At 35.3% G+C, this 23,344-nt stretch overlaps 1 protein-coding gene across 6 annotated transcripts in view; it reads right to left on the bottom strand.

Annotated features, from left to right (window-relative positions):
* SLC4A10 (solute carrier family 4 member 10) overlaps positions 1 to 23,344 on the bottom strand; it is a 301,713-nt gene that overhangs the window by 175,377 nt on the left and 102,992 nt on the right. For all 6 annotated transcript variants that reach the window (XM_046019396.1, XM_046019394.1, XM_046019392.1 and 3 more), the window contains exon 2: positions 14,813 to 14,894. In XM_046019396.1, coding sequence (XP_045875352.1) covers positions 14,813 to 14,894 — 82 coding nt within the window. The remainder of the gene's footprint in view (positions 1 to 14,812; positions 14,895 to 23,344) is intronic.

The following is a 23,344-nucleotide window of genomic DNA, read 5'->3' as shown; positions in this document are numbered from 1 at the left end:
CTTGGATTTTCCTAATGGAATACATGTCATTTTAATGATTTTTTTAACATATTTTGGGAAGGAGAGGAGTGGGAGAGAGGTAGAGAGAGAATCTTAAGCAGGCTCCATACTGAACACAGAGTCCAGTGTAGGACTTGATCTCATGACTCTGAGATAGTGACCTGAGCCAAAATCAAGAATGATGCTTAACTGACTGAGCCATCCAGGAGCCTCTATTTTAATAATTTTTAAAACAATAGAACTTATATAATTTGGGGGGGAAAAGTTTAGAAATGTCAGGCGGAGTAATAGGGGCTAGTGGGTAAAACAGAAAAAATATCAGGCAAGACATGATCTGAGAAAATCATCAGCCAAGGAAAGAGAGATGAGAGAAGAGAGGTCTAAAAACCAAGGCAGTCAGAGTCCTAAAAGCAACAGAGAATTCAAAAGGAATGAGGACACTATGTTTGTATCTTTAGGGTAAATACCCAGTAGTGCAATTGCTGGGTCATAGGGTAGTTCTATTTTCAACATTTTGAGGAACCTCCATGTTGTTTTCCAGAGTGGTTGCACCAGCTTGCATTCCCACCAACAGTGGAGGAGGGTTCCCCTTTCTCCACATCCTCGCCAGCATCTGTCATTTCCTGACTTGTTAATTTTAGCCATTCTGACTGGTGTGAGGTGATATCTCATTGTGGTTTTGATTTGTATTTCCCTGATGCCGAGTGACGTGGAGCACTTTTTCATGTGTCTGTTGGCCATCTGGATGTCTTCTTTGCAGAAATGTCTGTTCATGTCCTCTGCCCATTTCTTGATTGGATGGTTTGTTCTTTGGGTGTTGAGTTTGCTAAGTTCCTTATAGATTTTGGATACTAGCCCTTTATCTGATATGTCGTTTGCAAATATCTTCTCCCATTCTGTCAGTTGTCTTTTGGTTTTGTGAACTGTTTCCTTTGCTGTGCAAAAGCTTTTGATCTTGATGAAATCCCAATAGTTCATTTTTGCCCTTGCTTCCCTTGCCTTTGCCATTGTTCCTAGGAAGATGTTGCTACGGCTGAGGTCGAAGAGGTTGCTGCCTGCATTCTCCTCAAGGATTTTGATGGATTCCTTTCTCACATTGAGGTCCTTCATCCATTTGGAATCTATTTTCGTGTGTGGTGTAAGGAAGTGGTCCAATTTCATTTTTCTGCATGTGGCTGTCCAATTTTCCCAGCACCATTTATTGAAGAGGCTGCACATGTACCCGAATGTTTATAGCAGCAATGTCTACAATAGCCAGACTATGGAAAGAACCTAGATGTCCATCAACAGATGAATGGATAAAGAAGATGTGGTATATATACACAATGGAATACTATGCAGCCATCAAAAGAAATGAAATCTTGCCATTTGCGACGACGTGGATGGAACTAGAGCGTATCATGCTTAGTGAAATAAGTCAATCGGAGAAAGACAACTATCATATGATCTCCCTGATATGAGGACATGGAGAAGCAACATGGGGGGGTAGGGGGATAGGAGAAGAATAAATGAAACAAGATGGGATTGGGAGGGAGACAAACCATAAATGACTCTTAATCTCACAAAACAAACTGGGGGTTCCTGGGGGGAGGTGGGATTGGGAGAGGGGGAGCGGGCTATGGACATTGGGGAGGGGAGGCGAACCATAAGAGACTATGGACTCTGAAAAACAACCTGAGGGTTTTGAAGGGTCAGGGGTAGGAGGTTGGGGCAACCTGAGGGTTTTGAAGGGTCAAGGGTGGGAGGTTGGGGGAACAGGTGGTGGGTAATGGGGAGGGCACGTTTTGCATGGAGCACTGAATACTGTTACGCTGAAAAAATAAATAAAATGGAAAAAAATAAATAAATAAATAAATAAATAAAGGAATGAGGACAGAGAGCCATTGTACTTGGCAATTAAGAACACTTTTTAATAGTTAGATAGGATACATTTAATAAATCTTAACATGAGAGAAATAATCCATTCATATAAACAGTCAGTATCTCAACATACTGAACAAGACTTTTGTTTTCATGATCACTGTTATTAACTGCATTGGTGTTGCTGACACTGTAGTTTTTTATTAATCACTGTGATGTCATAAAATGCTTATGTGTTATATTGTCCTCTAATTAAATCATGGCAATTGTCTTCACGAGAAAAAAACTGAGTTATGCAAAGGAAAAGTAAGCATAATTCTAAATAATTTAGCTAGAAATTAGAAATCCTTTTGCAAATAAAACTGTAATACTTTTATTACAAATGCTGCGTAGGTAATTTAGAAGTAGTTTTGAAAGTAGTCAAAAGGAATGTTCATAATCTTCCAGCCTCAGAGGCAAAAGCTTAATTTATCAGCAGAAAAAATTTTACTTTCTTTTAATTTCTTCACAATTTCAATTATTTTGCTTCCTTTATCATTATCTCATCTGAAGCTCATTAAGGGGTAGAAATGATGGAGAAAGGAAGGAAAGAGAATCCAGTTTTTTTTCATTGTGCTTTCAGCAATTCTGATACACTAAAGGCAGTAGGAACAACAGGCAGCCAGGAAAGGGGGAAGATAGAATGGGAAAGTAAATAAGGTTACTGGGAGAATATATAAGAGAGCATTCAGAAAAATAATCAGCATACAGGCACCCAAATGTAATTAATTCTATTAAGGTACCAGAAATATCAATACTACTAAATTACAGGTGTGCATTATCCAAAAAATTAAGAACATCATCACCTCTTTCAATTATTATTTAATACTTATTATTGTCCTTATTTATATCAATTTTATTTTAATGTAAATATTTATGTGCTAAATAGCCACTGACTTATTTTTCCAAAGGGTTGTAGAACTGAAGCACCCTATTGGTGGCACCGGTATCTAAACATCCTTAGAGAACGAAGATTATAAAACAGAAAATGGCTCAGTGTTTGCATGCTGTGGGCACTTAATTAAATATTGGTGAATGATGACAACTTCCCTAGAAAGATCCTAACGGGCCAGTGGCCTATCCCTGAATGTACTACTGTGAGACAATTCTGTAGAAACCTCAGGAGGTTGCAATCAAATACAGCTGAGGAGCTTTAAAGCAGGATCACTCTATGGAGCACCTGGGTGGCTCAGTCAGTTAAGCAGCCAGCTCTTGATTTTGGCTCAGGTCACAATCTCAGGGTCTAGGCATGGAGCCCCCGGTTGGGACTCCATGCTCAGTGGGGAATCTGCTTGAAGATTTTTCTACTACCTCTTTCTCTGCCCCTCCACTGCCCCATACTCTTTCTCTCTCTCTAAAATAAATAAATAAATCTTTAAAAAAATAAATAAATTTGGATCCTTTTGGGGTAAAGATTAGCAGCTGAAATAGAGATTTAAGAATTTAATCAAGGGGGGGGGGGTGCCTGGGTGGCTCAGTGGGCTAAACTTCTGCCTTCGGCTCAGATCATGATCCCAGGTTCCTGGGATAGAGCCCCACGTCGGGCTCTCTGCTCAGCGGGGAGCCTGCTTCCTCCTCTCTCTCTCTCTGCCTGCCTCTCTGCCTACTTGTGATCTCTGTCAAATAAATAAATAAAATCTTTAAAAAAAAAAAGAATTTAATCAAGAGGTAGACTAAGTTCATCTACTTCACAATGTCACCTTCATAGTACTACTCCCACACTATTAAACTAAGTAAATAATGAACACCCTTAAGTCTCAGATGTCTGGAAAATGCAAAAGTATAATATTAATATAAACTGATGTAGTATATACTAAGAAGCTTTGGTCATTTGTGGTCTGTCTTCAAAGTTTTCAATAGTTAAGGATTCAAATATTTAAGGATTAAAGGAATACTTTCTTTGCTGTAAAATTCCTTCTTTTAATATTTATAGGATTATTTTTAATGTAATGAAAAGGAATTTCTTTTCATCTATTATATCTCTGAAATAGTAATTGATTGAAAATGTTACATATACACACAAACACACAATTCTACTCATTCACAGATAATATATTTAAGTCACATTAGAAAGCAAATTCCCCCTCCCCTCTCAAAAAAGAAAGCAAATACCCTAAATGCTGTACCATATCTTTGATAGAAAATCGTATTAAACAGAGCTTGACTTACAAAGAATAATGAAGGGAGATTAATAACAAGGGTTTTTATTCTAAAATTAGCTAACTAAAAACTGACATCCTAAGCTAGGGATGCAAAAATATTTAACCAGGACCCTTAAATTATGAAACCACAAATTTACAGGATTTCTTAGCCACATATACACATTAGAATATATGTTACTGCCCTCATGCAAACACATATCTATAACTGTTTACAAATGGTCAAATAAACCACAACCTAATTTTTTAAAATACTCTAAGATCTTTTGAATTTACTTGGAATTATAAAATAGTATAAAAACAGATTATAAATAACTATCAAGTTACCACTCACTTCAAATAGACAAAATATCATGAATAAATTATGTATCAAAATATATTGATATGGGTCACATACACAAATTTTCTGGGAAATGCCTAAAATGAAGAACTATGGAACATATTTTATAGCTCACCTGAGAGTTAATTTTAGAAATAAAAGTATTTAAAACAATATTCTCTTATTTGTTTCTTATTCTTAGAATACACAGGGCAAAACACAACAGTTCATTATAAAATGTGCTCAGATGGCAAGGATTGTTCAATAAGGAAATGAAATTTAATATTGACAATTTTTTTCTAAAATCTTCAGTATTAGTCTGTGTGCCTAATTCCCATCCTCAACTATCCAAAGTGTTTGGCAGGCAAAATGTACAATTTCAGATGGATCCTGTGTAATTAACTAATTTCACTACTCATTACCAGTGAACCAAATACCACTTAGAATTGCCCCATCAAATGATATTGATCCTATATCAACAATACTAAATTGCACAAAAGCTGATCAACCAATAATGGCAGGAAAAAAATGAATCTTTTTTAAAGAAAAGACATTTGGAACAGGAAACAATAAGATTATTCATTTTGTGGTACAGAGAGATGAGAATTTAAAACAGGAGAACCTGAGGTTATAATAAAACTGGCTTCCAGTGGGAGAAAGGCCCTCCTATTTGTGGAAATGAATCTCTTTAATAGGAATTTACTAACTATAAAGCTTCTCAAATTTTGGCAAAATCATTTGGAAAACCATTGTGATATGGGTACTAATTTTTGAATTCAATATTGCTTCATAATAGTACATAAAAGTCTTCAATTTTTTTTATATAGCATGATCAAGTAAGGAAATATGCCAAGGTCTTTCAATTAATAATCACCTTGCCCCATTCCATCCCCTAAAACACAAAACTGAGCACCGTCTTTAATTCTACAATATAGTTGTTAAAAGCCCAGACCCTGGTGTTTCTGAATCCCTGCTATACCACTTGCTAGTCCATAGGCCTGGGCAGGTTAATCTTCTGTGCTTTAGTTTAACTATAAAATGGAGCTTGCTTACTTAATGGAGCTACTTACCTCATTTGGAAGTTTCAACCGTTAACTCACTCTCCACTACCTCATGCAAATATTTAAACTTCATCTGCAGTCACTCTTTGCCCCCATGTACATAATCCCAGCACATTAGCCACACCATATTAACTATTCCAGAATATAAAAGATCCTTCCTTCTTTGCCTTCAGCACACCCATTCATCTTTCAAAGCCCACCTCTGTCACTGTGAAGTCAACTTTGGTTTCTCCCAGTAGAATCCACTCTTTCTTTCTCTTGGCAATTTTTGAAGATAAAAGATTAGGAAGAAAAGGTGTAGGCCTAATTTTCAGCTTTTTCTTGTCTTCATTTTATTCAATTCTTTTTTACTATGGTGGTAAAATACTGTGTCATAAATATAGGACCTGTACTCATTATCTTTAGTTTTTAGGGGAAACTACTTTTGACATTATGATGATTATAGTCAGAAAATAATTTCAGTTATCAAAGAGCTTAGGAATGTGGTGAAAGGAAGAAAATGGGGGGTATTACTATTGATAGAACTGTGTTGTGTGATAGCTTTGTGTTGGGGCTTATTTTACATTATCTTATCTTTGCATTTTGGGTCCACCATCTATTAAGTGGTCCCCAAAGGAAATAAACCAGTAAACCATTTTTTTCCTCAGATGGAATGAGAAAAAGACTATCAAGATAGGGGCATAATTTTCTTCATTAAATCCTTGACTGAAAAGTATTTTACTATCTGGTAAAAACAATACAGGATAAAGAAAATGTCTCTTTGATTTAATTCGTAGGCCAAAATTTAAAGATGAGTTTAACTTTTCTATTAAAGTTTTAAATTTATGAATTCCTGAAAATCACCGAAATATAACTAGATTGATTTATCTTGTGCAATGCAACATAATTAGAAATTTCTGTATTTTACATGTAATTCAAAAATAATTAAATATTTGATGAGCGTTAATTATACACTTAAGTACATTACATAAATTTAACATCTTACATGATTAGTGATATATTATTGAATGACATACAAATGAGATTCAATGCAATACATTTTTAGTCCCTATTTAATTCAAGAAAAAGTCCTAGATAACATGGGAGAATGCAAATATGTATAAGATGACAATTTGTCCTTCAACAAGCTTATGATACAAAGATAAGAAATATATACATAGAGACACCTGAGTAGCTCATTTGGTTAAGTGGCTGACTCTTGATTTCAGTTCGGGTCCTGATCTCAGGGTCATGATCGAGTGCTGCATCCGGCTCACACAAAGTATGAAACCTGCTTAAGATTCTCTCTCTCCCTGGAGTGCCTGGGTGGCTCAGTGGGTTAAGCCTCTGCCTTCGCCTCAGGGCATTATCCCGGGGTCCTGGGATCGAGCCCTGCATTGGGCTCTCTGCTCAGCAGGGTGCCTGCTTCCCTCTCTCTCTGCCTGCCTCTCTGCCTAGTTGTGATCTCTGTCAAATAAATAAATAAAATCTTAAAAAAAAAAAAATTCTCTCCCTCTCCCTTGCCCCCCCCACCACTGCTCACATGCTCACTCTCTCTCTCAAAAAAATAAATATATAATATAATAATATAAATATAATATATATAATAATAATATAAATAATATAAAAAAGATGTAGCTCAGAAATAGAAGGATGAAAGAAGGAAATAACTATTCTGTTAGGAGAGATCATGTAATACTAATGGATGGGAAGAGTGGGAATTCTATTTCTGTGTGGAAGGAAATCACTAGCAAATGGTGAAGAGGGGAACGCTCCAATTTGGGGTAATCCAAAAGGCCTTAAACCAGGGATAATATCCCTGAGGTTTTACTGCATCTTTTATGTTCTCAGACTATAGAAAAATAGAAATACTTGCTAAAAATAAGGAAAACAATAATCTCTCACTAAATAGGCTCTTTATGTATCAGGGACTTAGAGAAATATTTAATTTGTGAGGAGCAATGTGAACTATAATAGGAATGATGTTAGGCAACAAAGAAATATGAAAAGTAGAAGGGCAAACATTCTACACCATACACAAAATTATCTCAAAATGAATCAGAGACCTAAAGGTAAGACCCAAAACTATAAATTAGAAGGAAACATAGGGAAAAGCTTTATGACATTGGATTTGATGAGGATTTCCTGGATATGACACCAAAAGCACAGGCAACAAAAGTAAAACTAGACAATTTGGATTATATAAAAATTGAAATTTTCTGTATATTAAAGGACAAAATCAACAGAGTAAAAAGGCAACCAGTGTAATGGGAGAAAATAATTCTAAATCATATATCTGATATGGGGTTAGTATCTAGAATATATAAAGAATTCATACAACTCAACAACAACAACAACAATACCCAATTAAACAATGGGCAAAGGAGTTGAACAGACATTTCTCCAGAAATGATGAACAAATGGTCAGCAAGCATATGAGAAGATGCTCAATATCACTAATTATTAGGAAAATGCAAGTCAAAACCACAATGAGATATCACCTCACACCCACTGGATAGCTCCTTATAAAAAACAAACAAATGAACAAACAGAAAATCATAAGTTTTAGCAAGCATGTGGAGAAATTGGAACTCTTGTGCACCCTTGGTGAAAATGTAAAATCGTGAATTGCTATGGAAAACAGTACAGCAGTTCTTTGAAGAATTAAAAATGGAATCACTTTATGATCCAGCAATCCACTTATGGCTATATATTTTAAAACATTTGAAAGCAGGATTTCAAAGAAATATTTGCATACCCATGTTCATAACAGCACAATTCACCATAGCCAAGAGATAAAAGCAACCATGTCTATCAACAGATGAATGGATAAACAAAATGCAGTATATACATATAATGGAGTATTAAAACCTTAAAAAAGAAGGAATGCCTAACATGCTACAACATGGATGAAAGTTGGAGACATTATGTTATGAAATAAACCAGTCACAAAAAGGCAAATATTGCATGGCTTCACTTACATGTGCTCTCTAGGGTAGTCATATTCACAGAAACAGAAGATAGAATAGTGCTTGCTACAGGATAGGGTGAGGAGCAAATGGGAGAGTTGCTTAATGTATAAAGTTTCCGTTTTCCAAGATGAAAAAGTTTTGAATGTTGGTTATATAACAATGTGAATATACTTAACATCACTGAACTGTATACTTAGAAATGGTTAAAATGGTGAATTCTATGTTGTGGTTTGTTTGTTTTTTTTTGGTTTTTTTTTTGTTTGTTTGTTTGTTTTAGCAAGAAAAAAGTATTCTAAAAATTTGTGCAAAAAACAATCCAGTTGTTGGTAGTATTGCCTTGACTGGAAATTGATCAGTTTGGTCAAAATTACCAAAATAATAGCATGTCATCTGTAGCTCCTGAACTTTCTTCTCTTTATTATCATCTAGTTATTAATAGGACATGCTACTTTTAGAGGTTTACCATTAATTTATTCTTATGCCTGCAGAAGATACAATAATGGTCCTATCTGGAAAAAAAATTATCAAATCTTTAAAAAGTTCAGGAATAAATTGTGAAAAAGAGCAGGACCAGGGTGGACCATGAAGAATCAAGGTGAGTAAAACTGAAGGGGCACTTGTTTATTTTTATGGTGCCTGTGGAAACTGACCCCACCTATCCATCCATCCATCCATCATGGAGTTTCAGACTCAGCACAGTGTTGACACTCTCATACTGTCCTTCCCACAGGTTTGCTAGAAAACAGACTCTGGAACCCATCTGTCTTATCAAGGCCTCCAGCATACTTGCCCCTTCTTGTTCATTCTGTTGATAAAATGAAACAACATAATGTTTGGCAGAATATCCACTCAGTTCAAATCTTTTCAGACTCTATTATGACAAAAGGTAGGAGACTTAACACAGCCCTGGAGCAAGACCATACATGTTATACTTCTGGTAGTCCTTCTTGATAGTAAGAGAAAAAAATGCATTTGCCTGATCAAGAGCTGCATACCACAGGGCTTGGTATGTGGCCTTACCAACCTGCTCTGAGAAGATTCCAATTCTGACAGAGCAGTTGCAATTGATGCTACCACTTGGCTGAGTTTGCAGTCATCCACTACCATTCTCAACAATTTGACAATTTCTGCAATGGCCAGACTGGTAAATACTTTAGGACTTTAAAAATGACACTAGGGGCACCTGGGTGGCACAGTCATTTGGGTATCCGACTCTTGATTTGAACTCAGTCATGATCTCAGGGTTGTGGGATCAAGCTCCACATGGGGCCTCATGCTCAGCAGGGAGTTTGCTTGGGAATCTCTCTCTCCCTTTGCCCCTCCCCTCGCTCATGCTCTCTCTTTCTCTCTCACATTAATTAACTAATTGATTAAATAATTAAAGATGGCACTAATCTCTGGCATTTTCTGTCACGTGCAATGCTGATTTTCATATACTCGCATGGTCAAGGCAAGTTAGTTTGGGAGCATTCTCTCCCACTATGATAGTTCTCAGCCTCATAGGCTAAGACACCAATGTGAAGGTTCTGCCAGTGACCAAGTAGGTATGTCTACTGGTACTGTTCAGGGTGCAGGAAAATGATGAATGAGTGAGTCAGATTCCTCAGCAAACACTGAAATAGAGATTTGTGTTCAGAGAGTTGACTGAGGAAAGCTGTCAACAATAACACCTGTGCAGAAATATGGGCAGCAGCATTTGGTACAGAAAGAAGTTGAATTGTGGTACAGAGGCAATACAAGCCTCCACTGATTCCAAGGGGGTGGGGGGGACTTTGAGGCTGAGACCACCCTTCAGAGTTGTAACACATTGAGGCAAAGGGGCAAGGCCTTTATACTCCTTCGCTCATTCATTGAATTCAATGTGCCACGAGGGAGGCAGCTCCCATAGCAAGAGACAGCTCCTTTCAGCAGAGGGTAATTTCTGGGGAAGAGCTCAACTGTGGGGCAAGAGCAGGCAACATCATGGTAACCAGGGAAATAAGCACCGCGACCCTTAAGAGGGGCTTTTGGTGGTTCCTAGTAACATCCACTACTAATTTCCAAATTTGGCAAGTAAAAAGCAACACATAAAAATACTGCATGGCATACCTACACTAAAAAGATACTCACGATTTACCTAAAATTCAAAGATAACTGAGCATTGTCTATTTTATCTCGCTACTCTGTCCACCACACATTTATTAAAAGGTCAGTAGAAGAAGGAATTTCAAGGGTATTAATGCATTTCTCTTTTGTAACCTTATACTTTGTACAATACTAACCCCACATGGACAGAAGAGACCAAAAATAAGAATTGGTTAGCCTTGACAATTTTTGCTCCACTCACCAATCCCGACTTGGTCTAATTATAGGGATTCAAGGCTGCTCACTACATTTTACCATAGGAAACAGAAATAGGCTTAGGAAGAACACTAGCAGTTTTAAGAAGGGTGGATTGTGGGAAAGAGAGAACACAGTATACAGACAGGAAAAGAACTGGAGCAGTGGCAGTGGGAATGAAAGGGAAGAAATGAGAAGAGCCACCCCTGAGACAGATTCAAAGAATTTACTAACTCTATAACACAGAAATATAGGAGGTGAGCGGAATGTAACAAAATTGAATGTTCTTGATTTTAGGTAATAGGAAAAAAAGAGGATATGGTAAAGATACACATAAAAAAATACATAAATAGGTTTGAAAGGAGAAAATTTATATTTGACACACTATTCACCCGAATGTATAATATATGTGAATCCATTAACTAATATACTATACCAAGGTGTTGCTATTGATCAAGTGATCATTTTCCATTAAACATATTTTACCTGAGACTTCATAGATATTTTTAAACACCTAGCATTTCTACAAGCTGTGCACAGAATGTTAAATTATACTTGGAATTCTACTAGCTATTAATAATTCTTATATATCCATAATTCCTGTAAACACGAATTTTCATATTTATTTATTTTATTTTTTAAAAGATTTTATTTATTTATTTGACAGACAGAGATCACAAGTAGGCAAAGAGGCAGGCAGAGAGAGAGAGGAGGAAGCAGGCTCCCTTTTGAGCAGAGAGCCAGATGCAGGGCTTGATCCCAGGACCCTGAGATCATGACCTGAGCTGAAGGCAGAGGCTTTAACCCACTGAGCCACCCAGGCGCCCCTAATTTTCAAATTTAAAATCTTAACTGATGAAAGAGTTTATAAAATGTGTGTTTTTCTTCCACAGCAATTCCTAACTCTATTTTATTTAAAATAAATATCTGTATGTTTTATTTACATTACTCAAGAGTTCTTAAAATGTGTAACTCTGGTCTTTTTCCCTAATTACAAAAAAGGAGAAACTACTGCCCATGTTACCCTCAGCAATACTGTCTTTCTATCTGGCACTCTTCCCTTTACCCATTTTATATTACGCTGATTTTATAATTCAGTTGATTTTTCCTGAATCATGATATTCAACATTGTCCCCACATTATTTTCTGAATCAGAGTAATCAATCCAGGAACCACTAACAGATCTATTAATTCTTCGTGTGCAACACAGCAGAATCCCATATAACATCCTCAGATGCTAGGATGTTTATCTACTTAATACAGCTGGGAGTAGAACAAATACTTAGAAAGTCAAATAAGTTTTTCTTATTTTAGTTCAAAATTCTAAAATGTAGAAATTCTAAATGTAATGTTACATTGCATTCTATGATGTTAATTTTAATCACCAGTGATTTAGCCACAATTATTCACTTCTGGGATTAAAATGCCCACTATAGACACCAAAAAACAGAACAAAATCTGACTTATCCATTTGTATTTGCCTATCAGAAATCTCTTTTAATAACCATCATACACCCTCACCAGAATACCATCCCCAGTAAGAGAAAATACATGTAATACACGTTGATACAATAATTAAAATAAACATTTTAAATCCTATTTTTGTACTATGTACAAAATGTACATAGTACATGTACTATGTACATACAAAAACTATGTAGTATGTACTATGTTCCTTCCATCCAAAGGAACACTCAGTATTTTATTATAATTATTTATAAATTGTCCACTGTTAGCTTTCGATTATCTGTGTGCAGATTATCCATTATAATCTTTAAACCCAAGATTGCTTTTTCCTGTAATTATGTTTTTAGACTAACTTCCTGCTTTATTGGGTTTTCTTACAGGTGTTTACTGAATTCAAGCATGCTTAAGACCTAAGTAAGAAGGTAAATATGTTGCTGGGAAAAAATGTAATATAAAGGCATTTCAAGTCCAAGGAGACATTATCTTTATAGTCTCCGTTATCAGTTTAGAATTTTCAAGTTTCTGCTCTCTTCAGTTCATGTAATGAATATGGATAGCATAGCAAATCATTATGCCCACCCAGTAAGTACAACCTTCCTGGACCTGGATATTTTCTGTGCACCAAGCAACACATCAAGTACTGAGTAGGCATAGTTGTTGAAAATTTACTCTAAATATTATATCAGTCCTTCTGTTGCTTAATTGTTGTAGCTAAAGACCTAAGAACTGTGAATTTTACTGTAATTTAATTAGTTACCTGACAATTCTTAGGGGGATTACTCCTTCTCAGCTGTAGTGGATTATTTTTTTTTTAATTTATTTATTTTTATTTGTTTATTTACAGCATAACAGTGTTCATTGTTTTGGCATCATACCCAGTGCTCCATGCAGTACATGCCCTCCCTATTACCCACCACCTGGTTCCTCAACCTCCCACCCCACCCCCCACCCCCCCCGCCGCCCCTTCATAACCCTCTGGTTGTTTTTCAGAGTCCATAGTCTCTCATGGTTCATCTCCCCTTCCAGTTTCCCTCAACTCCCTCTCCTCTCCATCTCCCCATGTCCTCCATGTTATTTGTTATGCTCCACAAATAAGAGCTGTAGTGGATTATTAAGAACTATCTCTGATTATTTTTACTTATAATTACTTCGGTTTTACTTTTTAACCAAAAGATGAAAAATATCACATAACTTGTATCCCACTAATAATAATTTCTCATTAAAAATTAAAATGAAATAATAATGTGCTGTGTGTTAAATTGTGGTTCAGTAATAACCATCAAGACTCATGTAAGTCCTATGCCAGGTACTATTCTAAGTATTTTCCCCTTGATTATTATAAAAGTTTTATGAAATATATTCCATTGTTGCCCTTATTTATTTTTTAAATTTAATTTTTTTTAATTTGAGTATAGTTGACACACAGTATTACATTAGTTTTGGTAATTATAGCATAATGATTGGACAAACCTTATACATTATACAATGCTCACAAGTATAGCTACCATCTGTCACCATACAATGCTATCATGATATCATTAACTATATTCCCTATTCTGTGCCTTTTATTCCTGTGACTTACTCATTCCATAACTGGAAGCCTATATCAATCACTCCCCTTTATCCTCTTTGCCCCTTCCACAAACATCAGTTTGTTCTCTGATTCTGCTTTTTGTTCGCTTGTTTATTCATTTGTTTTTTTAGATTCCACATATGAGTAAAAACATATCTTATTTAGTCTGACTTACTTCACTTTTTACCCTGTAGGTCCATCCATGCTGTCAGAAATGATCCTACTCTTTTTGATGTCTGTGTAATATTCATGTGTGTGTGAGTCTGAGTGTGAGTGTGTGTGTGATATCTTCCTTATCCATTCATGTATCAATGAACAGTTAGGTTGCTTCCATATCTTGGCCACTGTTGTTCTTATCTTAACAACTTAATTATAATTATAAGTTAATTATAAGTTAAGAACTTAACTTAACAACTTATCTAAACTGAGGTGTAGAGAAATTAACTGGCTGAAGTTTCCACAGTACACAAGGGGCAGAACTGGTATTTTAATCCAGGACAGTTTGGTTTCAGATCCCATACACTTCACTACTAGATCATACCGCCCTCCAGTTGACTTATCTGACTTTCCTATTAAAAAGAACACACACAAATGGTGCCTCCACCTCTCTCTCTCATGTATATCTGAGTAAAACTCGTATGTCAGTTGTCTTTAACTCCCTTCCAGTGACAGTCTAGTCTGACAACATAGGCTGGATTAGATGCCCTTCCTGTCCTACTCTTGCCTTTCACATAGCACCTAATATGCTGGTCTGTCATAACTTTCCCCAACTGATGGTAATTCCTGAAGCAATGATTACTGAAAGACCTGCACACAACACAGTGTCTGGAATATAGTAGAGGTTCAATAAATGTCTGTTGGATGAATGGATACTTCTGTTTATAGGTCTTACTGTTCACATTTCAGGCTGCATTAAAACAATCATAACCACAACCCACCACCACCACCATTACACTGATATCAATTTTTGCAGTTCTCCAGACTGTGACAAGTTACATATTTCTCTTTGAAATACTTTAGGGAAGTATAACGAAAACTTTCCCAAGGGGGGAAAAAGATCTTACCTTCTAAATCTTCTTTCTCAAAGTGTGTTTTGAGAATAGAACGAGTTCCACCTCTATCCACAACTGCCTCTTCATCATTTCTCTGTAGAATGGGAAGAAAGAAGATTAAATGATTTACAGTAGTTCCTCTTTATCCATGGGGACATTTTTCAAGAACGCTGTGGATGCCTGAAATGACAGGTAACACCAAACTCTATATAAACTATATTTTTTGCTATATATACATATTTATGATAAAGTATAATTTTTAAATTAGGCACAGTAAGAGGTTAACAATAATAATGATGATGAAATAGAACAATTATAATATGCTGTAATAAAAGTTATGTGAATGTGGTCTATCTCTCTCTCAAAATATCTTATTGTGCTATACTCATCCTTTTAATAATGATATGAGATGATAAAATGTCTATGTGATGAGATGAAGTGATGTGAAAAACGTAGTCACTGTGACATAGCCTTAGGCTACTATGGACCTTCTGATGGTATGTCAGAAGGAAGATCATCTGCTTCCTAACCATGACTGACCTCAGATCAATGAAACCAGGGAGAGCAAAACCACAGATAAGAGTGAACTACTATACATATATTCTCTTAAGTTCAGAGAATAAACAATAATATAGTCTAATATTTTAGGAGTTTAATTCAATAACTTAAACCTACTTGTACACAACTACTCTATTTGATCATCAAATGTTAGTTTAAAAAGAAAAAGACTAAAATTAAGTTGACCATATATTCAGAGAAGGAATGTCATTTGATTTTCCATTAAATCAAAGGTAGTCATACGTTCCAGTTGCCATCATTTGGTAGTGAGATGAAAAACAGAAAATGCTTATCCTGACAATTTAGTAACATGCATTTTTATCTCTGAGAAAGAATTCTTGTTAACAAGATGACATTTTGAACTATACAAGGAAAACATGGAAATCATTAGTATTAGCACTACTAATGCTATGGCAAGGTGAAATGATTCCACTGCCATTTAAAATAAGGTTGGCGAGATCCAATCTTTTGAAAGCAATTAGTAGTAATTATTAGGCAAACTACAATTCTAATTACTTCGCTTCAATATAACACACTTTATTCAAACTAAACTTTTAATTATAATCATATACATTAAAGCTTCATTCAGTTTGTGTGTGTGTGTATATATGTGTGTGTGTGTATATATATATTATTTTTGTTACTTATTTAGAATGGCTGGATGGAGACTCTCTTCTTAACATTGTATATACACTCAAAATGATACACTCACTCATTTGGTACTCAGTAAAATAATGGAGGCGGGATAAGTATAATCCATTTAACCATGAAGGAATGAAAAAGTACAGAATACTGAGCAAAGTAAAATACAGATTATTTCCAAAATTTTTTTATTGTGAGCACCTATGTAAAAATTGCCTTAAAAGTGAACACTGTACACAAAGGAGAAATGAAAAGGTAGACTAAAGATAAATGAATCTTTCAACATCTATTTCTAAGCCTGTTCTTGTATTTGACTAGTAGAAAAATTATACATTTGTTTCTTCTTTGAAAGCTTTTTAATTCCCAGACATAATCTTGATAAAGATTTGGCCTCCATGTCTTATAAATCAGCATTGTCAACAGTAGGATTACTGACTACAGACATATTTCAACCTAGAAATATAAGCTCTTATGTGCTTCACATGCAGCAAAACATACAGTAGAGTAACATGTTTTATAGCCTTAGTCCTCTGTCTTTCAGACAACATGGGCTGAGACAGGTCAGGGAAAAGTGTCTGAAATCAGAGTGAAAAAGCCTATCCTACAAATGAAAGAATAAGGGAAATTAAGATAGGACTCGGAGCCTACTACTCTCGTGCTTGGCAAAGTTTTAAAAATCTGTTGGTCTGAGCAAAATAGCAATAGGAAAAACTAAAGAATTACATGTTTATAAAATTTTCCTGAACCAGACAAATGCAAGTTACAGCCTCCTTAGAATCTGTTCTTGATACATTTACAAATCACATTTATCCTCTGTGCAGGACATATTCAAATATATGTCACATTGGAATGCATCTCTGCCCTCTGGAGTGTTATTTGGAAGAACACCAAGAGCTAAGTCATGCATCCATGTTCAGAGATCAGAAGAAGCATGATTCCACTATATCTCACAATGGGGGTCTCTTAAAACAATAGCAAAATCAAAAGGTTTAATTAGAATATAAGAAGATATTTCCCCCTATACGATAAAATATTTAATTCTTATTTCAAGGGCCTAAATCAATTGTCAACTGATACAAATTGATTTTTTTCCTTATTATAATACAACATATAGACTCTCCACACACAAAAGATAATTCTCCTAAATAACTAATTTAAGATATCGAGATAAAATGAAACTTTGCAGCAGAAGTAGAAGTGGAATCTAAATAGAAATAGTTGGGGCGCCTGGGTGGCTCAGTGGGTTAAAGCCTCTGCCTTCGGCTCAGGTCATGATCCCAGGGTTCTGGGATCAAGTCCCGCGTCGGGCTCTCTGCTCAGCTGGGAGCCTGCTTCCTCCTCTCTCTCTGCCTGCCTCTCTGCCTACTTGTGATCTCTGTCTGTCAAATAAATAAATAAAATCTTTAAAAATAAATAAATAAATAAGAATAGTTGATTAATTACACTATGAATTACAAGTAGACATGCCCTAATTTTAATGTTTCATTAAGAAAAAAAAACCTTAAGACTAGAATATGAATGTAATTCAATGTAAGTGACTCATTTTGCAGTTTCATATAACTTTACATTCTCTCCAGATAGGCCATAGAGACATCAAATGTATAATCTTTTTTGCTGAAAATTTCCAAGATACAACTTAATACCAATACATATATTGAAATTCCTCTACTTTGGTTATAGTTCAAAACATAATTTCAATATTATTGAAGAATTTTTACTGGAGTGCTCCCTTTCCTCCTTATTACCAAAAGCAAGTAAACATGGGTATGATGAAGAGAATCCAGGCTGTGCAATAATCCCCAATACACCAATAAGAACATTTTTATTTCAGTTTGTACTGTTACCCTTTGCAGATTTGTTGAACATCAAATACATTAATGTACCCAAATGTCCATATGTATTTACTCACTGAGAACAAATTTTAGCACCCTGTAGAGAGAGAGAAAACACATAAGTCTATTACATTGCCTCTCAATACAATTGACCCTTGTTACACTACTGGGTAAACATTTTTAAGATGATTGGTTCCAGTAAATAGTATAAAACAATGTTTTAAAATTTTTGTTGGGGGGGGCATGACACATAGTGAGAAATATGTACTCAACAGAGTCACATATTTATTTATATATATGTAATCAAAACAAGTTTCACAAACCAACATTTACCCTAACTATAAACAATGCAATATGATATCTTCTATTCCAGAGTATTCTATTTCATTTTAAAAACACTAGTCAAATTTTTTTTTCCATTTTATTTTATTTATTTTCAGTGTTCCAAAATTCATTGTTTATGCACCACACCCAGTGCTCCATGCAATAGTGCCCTCCATAATACTCACCACCAGGCTCACCCATCCCCCATCCACCTCCCCTCCAAAACCCCCAGTTTGTTTCTCAGAGTCCTCTCATGGTTTGTCTCCCCCTCTGATTTCCCCCATTTCACTTCTCCTCTCTACCTCCTAATGTCCTCCGTGTTATTCCTTATGTTCCACAAGTAAGTGAAACCATTCGATATTTGACTCTCTCTGCTTGACTTATTTCACTCAGCATAATCTCTTCCAGTCCCACCCATGTTGATATAAAAGTTGGCTATTCATCCTTTCTGATGGAGGCATAATACTCCATTGTATATATGGACCATATCTTCTTTATCCATTCGTCCGTTGAAGGGCATCTTGGTTCTCTCCACAGTTTGGCGACTGTGGCCATTGCTGCTATGAACACTGGGGTACGGGTGGCCCTTCTTTTCATTACATCTCTATCTTTGGGGTAAATGCCCAGTAGTGCAATTGCAGGGTCATAGGGAAACTCTATTTGTAATTTCTTTTTTTTTTTTTTTAAAGATTTTATTTATTTATTTGACAGAGAGAGACCACAAGTAGGCAGAGAGGCAGGCAGAGAGAGAGAGGAGGAAGCAGGCTCCCTGCGGAGCAGAGAGCCCGATGCGGGGCTCGATCCCAGGACCCTGAGATCATGACCTGAGCCGAAGGCAGCAGCTTAATCCACTGAGCCACCCAGGCGCCCCTCTATTTGTAATTTCTTAAGGAATCCCCATACTGTTTTCCAAAGTGGCTGCACCAACTTGCATTCCCACCAACAGTGTAAGAAGGTTCCCCTTTCTCCACATCTCCACATCTACAACACTTGTTTACTGTCTTGTTGATTTTGGCCATTCTAACTGGTGTAAGGTGGTATCTCAATGTGGTTTTGGTTTGAATCTCCCTGATTGCTATTGATGATGAACATTTTTTCATGTGCCTGTTAGCCATTTGTATGTCTTCTTTGTAGAAGTGTCTAAATTTATTTCAGTACATAGAAATGAGTTGTGACCTGCAATTTGAAAAACATTGATACAGACTATGGCCCTGAAACAGTAACAGGAACCAAGTTACACAGAAATCACATCTTAATCACATCTTAAATTCATTTATGTAGGCCTTTAACCAAATGAACAATACTATACTTTTCAAATCAGCATTTTTCCATTTTTAAAGTTTCTGTCATTTTAAGTGTAGGGACATATTATTATAATTGCGTATATACATATCTTCTGCAAACTATTTTTATTTTGTTTTTCTTTCCACCAGGAAAGTAAATAGTTTGCTCTTCCTAGTTCCACTTAAGTACTTTTCTCCATGTCTTCCCAAGAAGTAACAAATAGTATTATCTATGGTCCCCTCCAGTTAAGCCCTGCTTATGATTAAATTGAATTTATACTCAGCTATTTTAAAGGCAAACTCCATATAACTAGCATAACCCAAATGCATTTTATAATTTTCTATAATTTGATTACTTCTAAACATTAAGACATTGGTGTTTTGAATACAAATGTATATAAATGTAATTTGGGAATATTTCTACCTCCAAGGAAAGTTTTTAGAGGGAAGAGTTTCACTGTCATTATTTTTACTGAACAATTACTAGAGAGCAATAGCAGAAAAAAAGAGCTTTCTAGCTCAGCTCTCACCTTTGAAGTGACCTTGAATCAGTCCACTCCCTTGTGAAAGAGCAACTAATATGGGCTAGCACATTTAAGTGTTAAAATAGTCAGATAAAGATATCAACAATTTCTTCTAGAATTCTTTGAAAATAGCATTAAGCTCTCTATGAATGTATAAAAAAATACATTTTTCTGATTTACCATAACTCTTGAGAACAGTCTTCACAGAAATACACTTTCCTAATTTTATAAAACAAAGTCTAACAGTAATCCTATGAGCAAGACAATTCAAACTTTTAACATCCTTTTGATAATTCTCACCTGAGAATGGGTTAATAGAAGAGAAAGTAGTTCATTTTCATTTCAGTATTCTTTGTTCCTTAGAACTATTTATTACATCAACTTTTTAAAAATAACCATTTCCTCAGTAAATGATATTGAGAAAACTGGACAGCTACATGCAAAAGAATGAAACTGAACCACCTTTAACACCATTCACAAAAATAAACTCAATATGGATTAAAGACCTAAATGTGAGACATGAAACCATAAAAATCCAGAAGAGAACAGAAGCAGTAATTTCTCTGACATCAACCATACAGACATTTTTCTAGATTTGTTTCCTAAACAAAGGGAACAAAAGCAAAAACAAACTACTGGGATTGCATCAAAATAAAAAGCTTTTGCACAATAGAGAAAACCATCAACAAAACAAAAAGGCAACCTACTGAATGGAAGAAGATATTTGCAAAAGATATATCCAACAAGGCGTTAATGTACAAAATATATAAATAACTTATACAACTCAACACCAAAAAGGAAATCTGATTTAAAATGTGCAGAAGCAGGCACCAGGGTGGCTCACCCAGTTGAACATCCACTCTTGGCTTTGGCTCAAGTCATGATCTCTCTCTCTTTTTCTCTAAAATAAATAAATAAATCTTAAAAGAAAATGGGCAACAGGCCTGAATTGACATTTTTTCCAAAGAAGACATACAAATAGCCTACAGACACATGAAAAGATGATCAATAAAGCTAATCATCAGGGAAATGAAAATCAAAACCACAATGAGATAACATCTTACACCTGTTAGAATAGGTAAAATCAGAAAGGCAAGAAATAACAAGTGTTAAAGAGGATGTAGAGAAAAAAAGAAGCCTCATATACTCTTGATGTGAATGTGAATTGGTACAGCTCTATGGAAAACAGTATGGAGATTCCTCAAAAATTTGAAAATAGAATTACTATATGATCCAATAATTCCACTACCGTGTATTTACACAAAGAAAATAAAACACTAATTTGAAAAGATATATGCACCCCTATGTTCATTGCAGCATTATTTGCAATAGCTAAGATATAGAAGAAATCTAAGTGTCCATCAATAGACAAATGAGTAAGGAAGATATGTAATGAAATATTACATAGTCATAAAAAAGGATGGGATTATTGCTATTTGAGACAACATGAATGGACCTAAAGGGAATTTATGTTAAATGAAATGAGTTAGACTAAGAAAGACAAATACCATATGATTTCACTTGTAGCAGAAGCCTAAAAAAAATGAATAAACAAACAAAAAGCAGAATCAGACCTATAAATACAGAGGACAAACTGATGGTTGCCAGAGGGGAGGTGGGTGGGGGGTGGGCAAAACGGATGAAGGGGAGTGGAAGATACAGGCTTCCAGTTATGGGCTGAATAAATCATGGAAATAAAAGGTACAGCATAAGGAATATAGTCAATGATATTGTAATAGGGACGGACAGTGACAGATGGTAGCTACACTTGCGGCAAACAGCATAATGTAAAAACTTGTCAAATCACTGAAACTAATGTAACATTGTGTGTCAACTATATTCAAATTTTTAAAAAAGCAACCACATTTTCTGACTTTTTATTAGTTATTAGGATAATATGGTATGCTATATATACACCACTAGCCATTACAGAACCACTTTCCACTCCTCTTTTCCACCATGTTCTATATCTTTGTGGACTGCATCACCAGGTCCCCTAGCTATCTAGCTGTCTCCTGAGCTCAGCCAATGAGAGAATAAGACTGGATGGTGGGAACAAGAGATATGGGCCTTGTTGAGCCATAAGTTGGCAATGGCTGTATTCCTCTATCACAGACAATATCTTGTCATCTACTTCCCTATAATTCTAGATCTTGCCAGTTTACATTAACTATTCCCACATCTTACAGCTTCAGGTCTAGAAATAGTGACAGTTTTCTGTTGCTGCCAGTTTCTGGGATTTCATCAACTCTGTTGATTTCCCTTTATCCTGCTTATGCCTTTAAAAAATAGTCCCTTCATTAAACTCTTTTTATCACGCTTTTCAAGTGACATCTCTTTCCTGCTGTGACCCTAACCTAAACATAATGGTCATGTTTAGTGAACAAAATCCATGACATTAAATTTTGTGGAAATGGACTTATAATCAAAATGGCAACCTATGTACAAAATTTGACTAGGAAATATCTATAAAAAAAAATACTGTTGAATTAAGGGCAGAGGATAAAATGGTGGAAAACAGACAGTGAATCATCAAAGAACTCTCAATAGGCATGATTAATTCAAGAATACTTAATTTCTGAAAGAAATGAAAAAGAGAACATGAAATAAAATCCTAGATGTGTGAAAGGGAGTAGAAAAAGAATAATTAATCAAGTAGGAGTATTTTACACTTGCAAAGAATGTTCCCCATAACTCAGGAAATGTAGATATACATTTCTACCCATGAGGTGTCTTCTTTTTGCCATTTCAAAATATTTTCTTTAATATCATAAAATATTTTCATGACAAAGTGACCTTATAAAACCACAGGCACCAAAGTGCCTTTTGATAAGATTATCCTTCTAACTCCAGCCCCCACTCCCACATCAAGGTAAGTGTGAGATTGGAGAAATGAATACAGCATATGGTAAAGATAGGAAAAAAATTGATGAAAAATATGGAATATAATATTTTGCTTGGTTATTTTTCTATGTTGCAACAAAACAAAACATTTTAGTGCAAACAGTTAATTTTTCCTCTTCTCCATTCAAGTATGATGGAGAAATAATTACCTTTTTAAGTCAGTTTACAGGGTCTCTCTCAAACTATGGATTAGTATCTTGGTTAATATGAATGAAACATTTTCCACTAATGATTTAATGAGAAGAAATATATAGACACACATATTTTCTAAACATGATCTGAGAGCTAATTTTTAAGTGTTCATTATTTTTATAATGCCTTTTACTTTAAATTATGAAATTAAGAAAACTGAACATTAACACTTGGATTCAGTGTTAATATTCAACATATGCATCTGTATTTACCCTAAAGGATATTTTTTCATTACCATGTAAGTTAAAGTATTATACAAGCATAAAAAGTCAACCATTTAATCTC

This window comes from Meles meles, chromosome 9, assembly GCF_922984935.1.
Source record: "Meles meles chromosome 9, mMelMel3.1 paternal haplotype, whole genome shotgun sequence".
Lineage (NCBI taxonomy): Eukaryota > Metazoa > Chordata > Mammalia > Carnivora > Mustelidae > Meles > Meles meles.
Note: the sequence above shows the minus strand (reverse complement) of the source record. Positions and strands in the feature narration are given on the sequence as shown.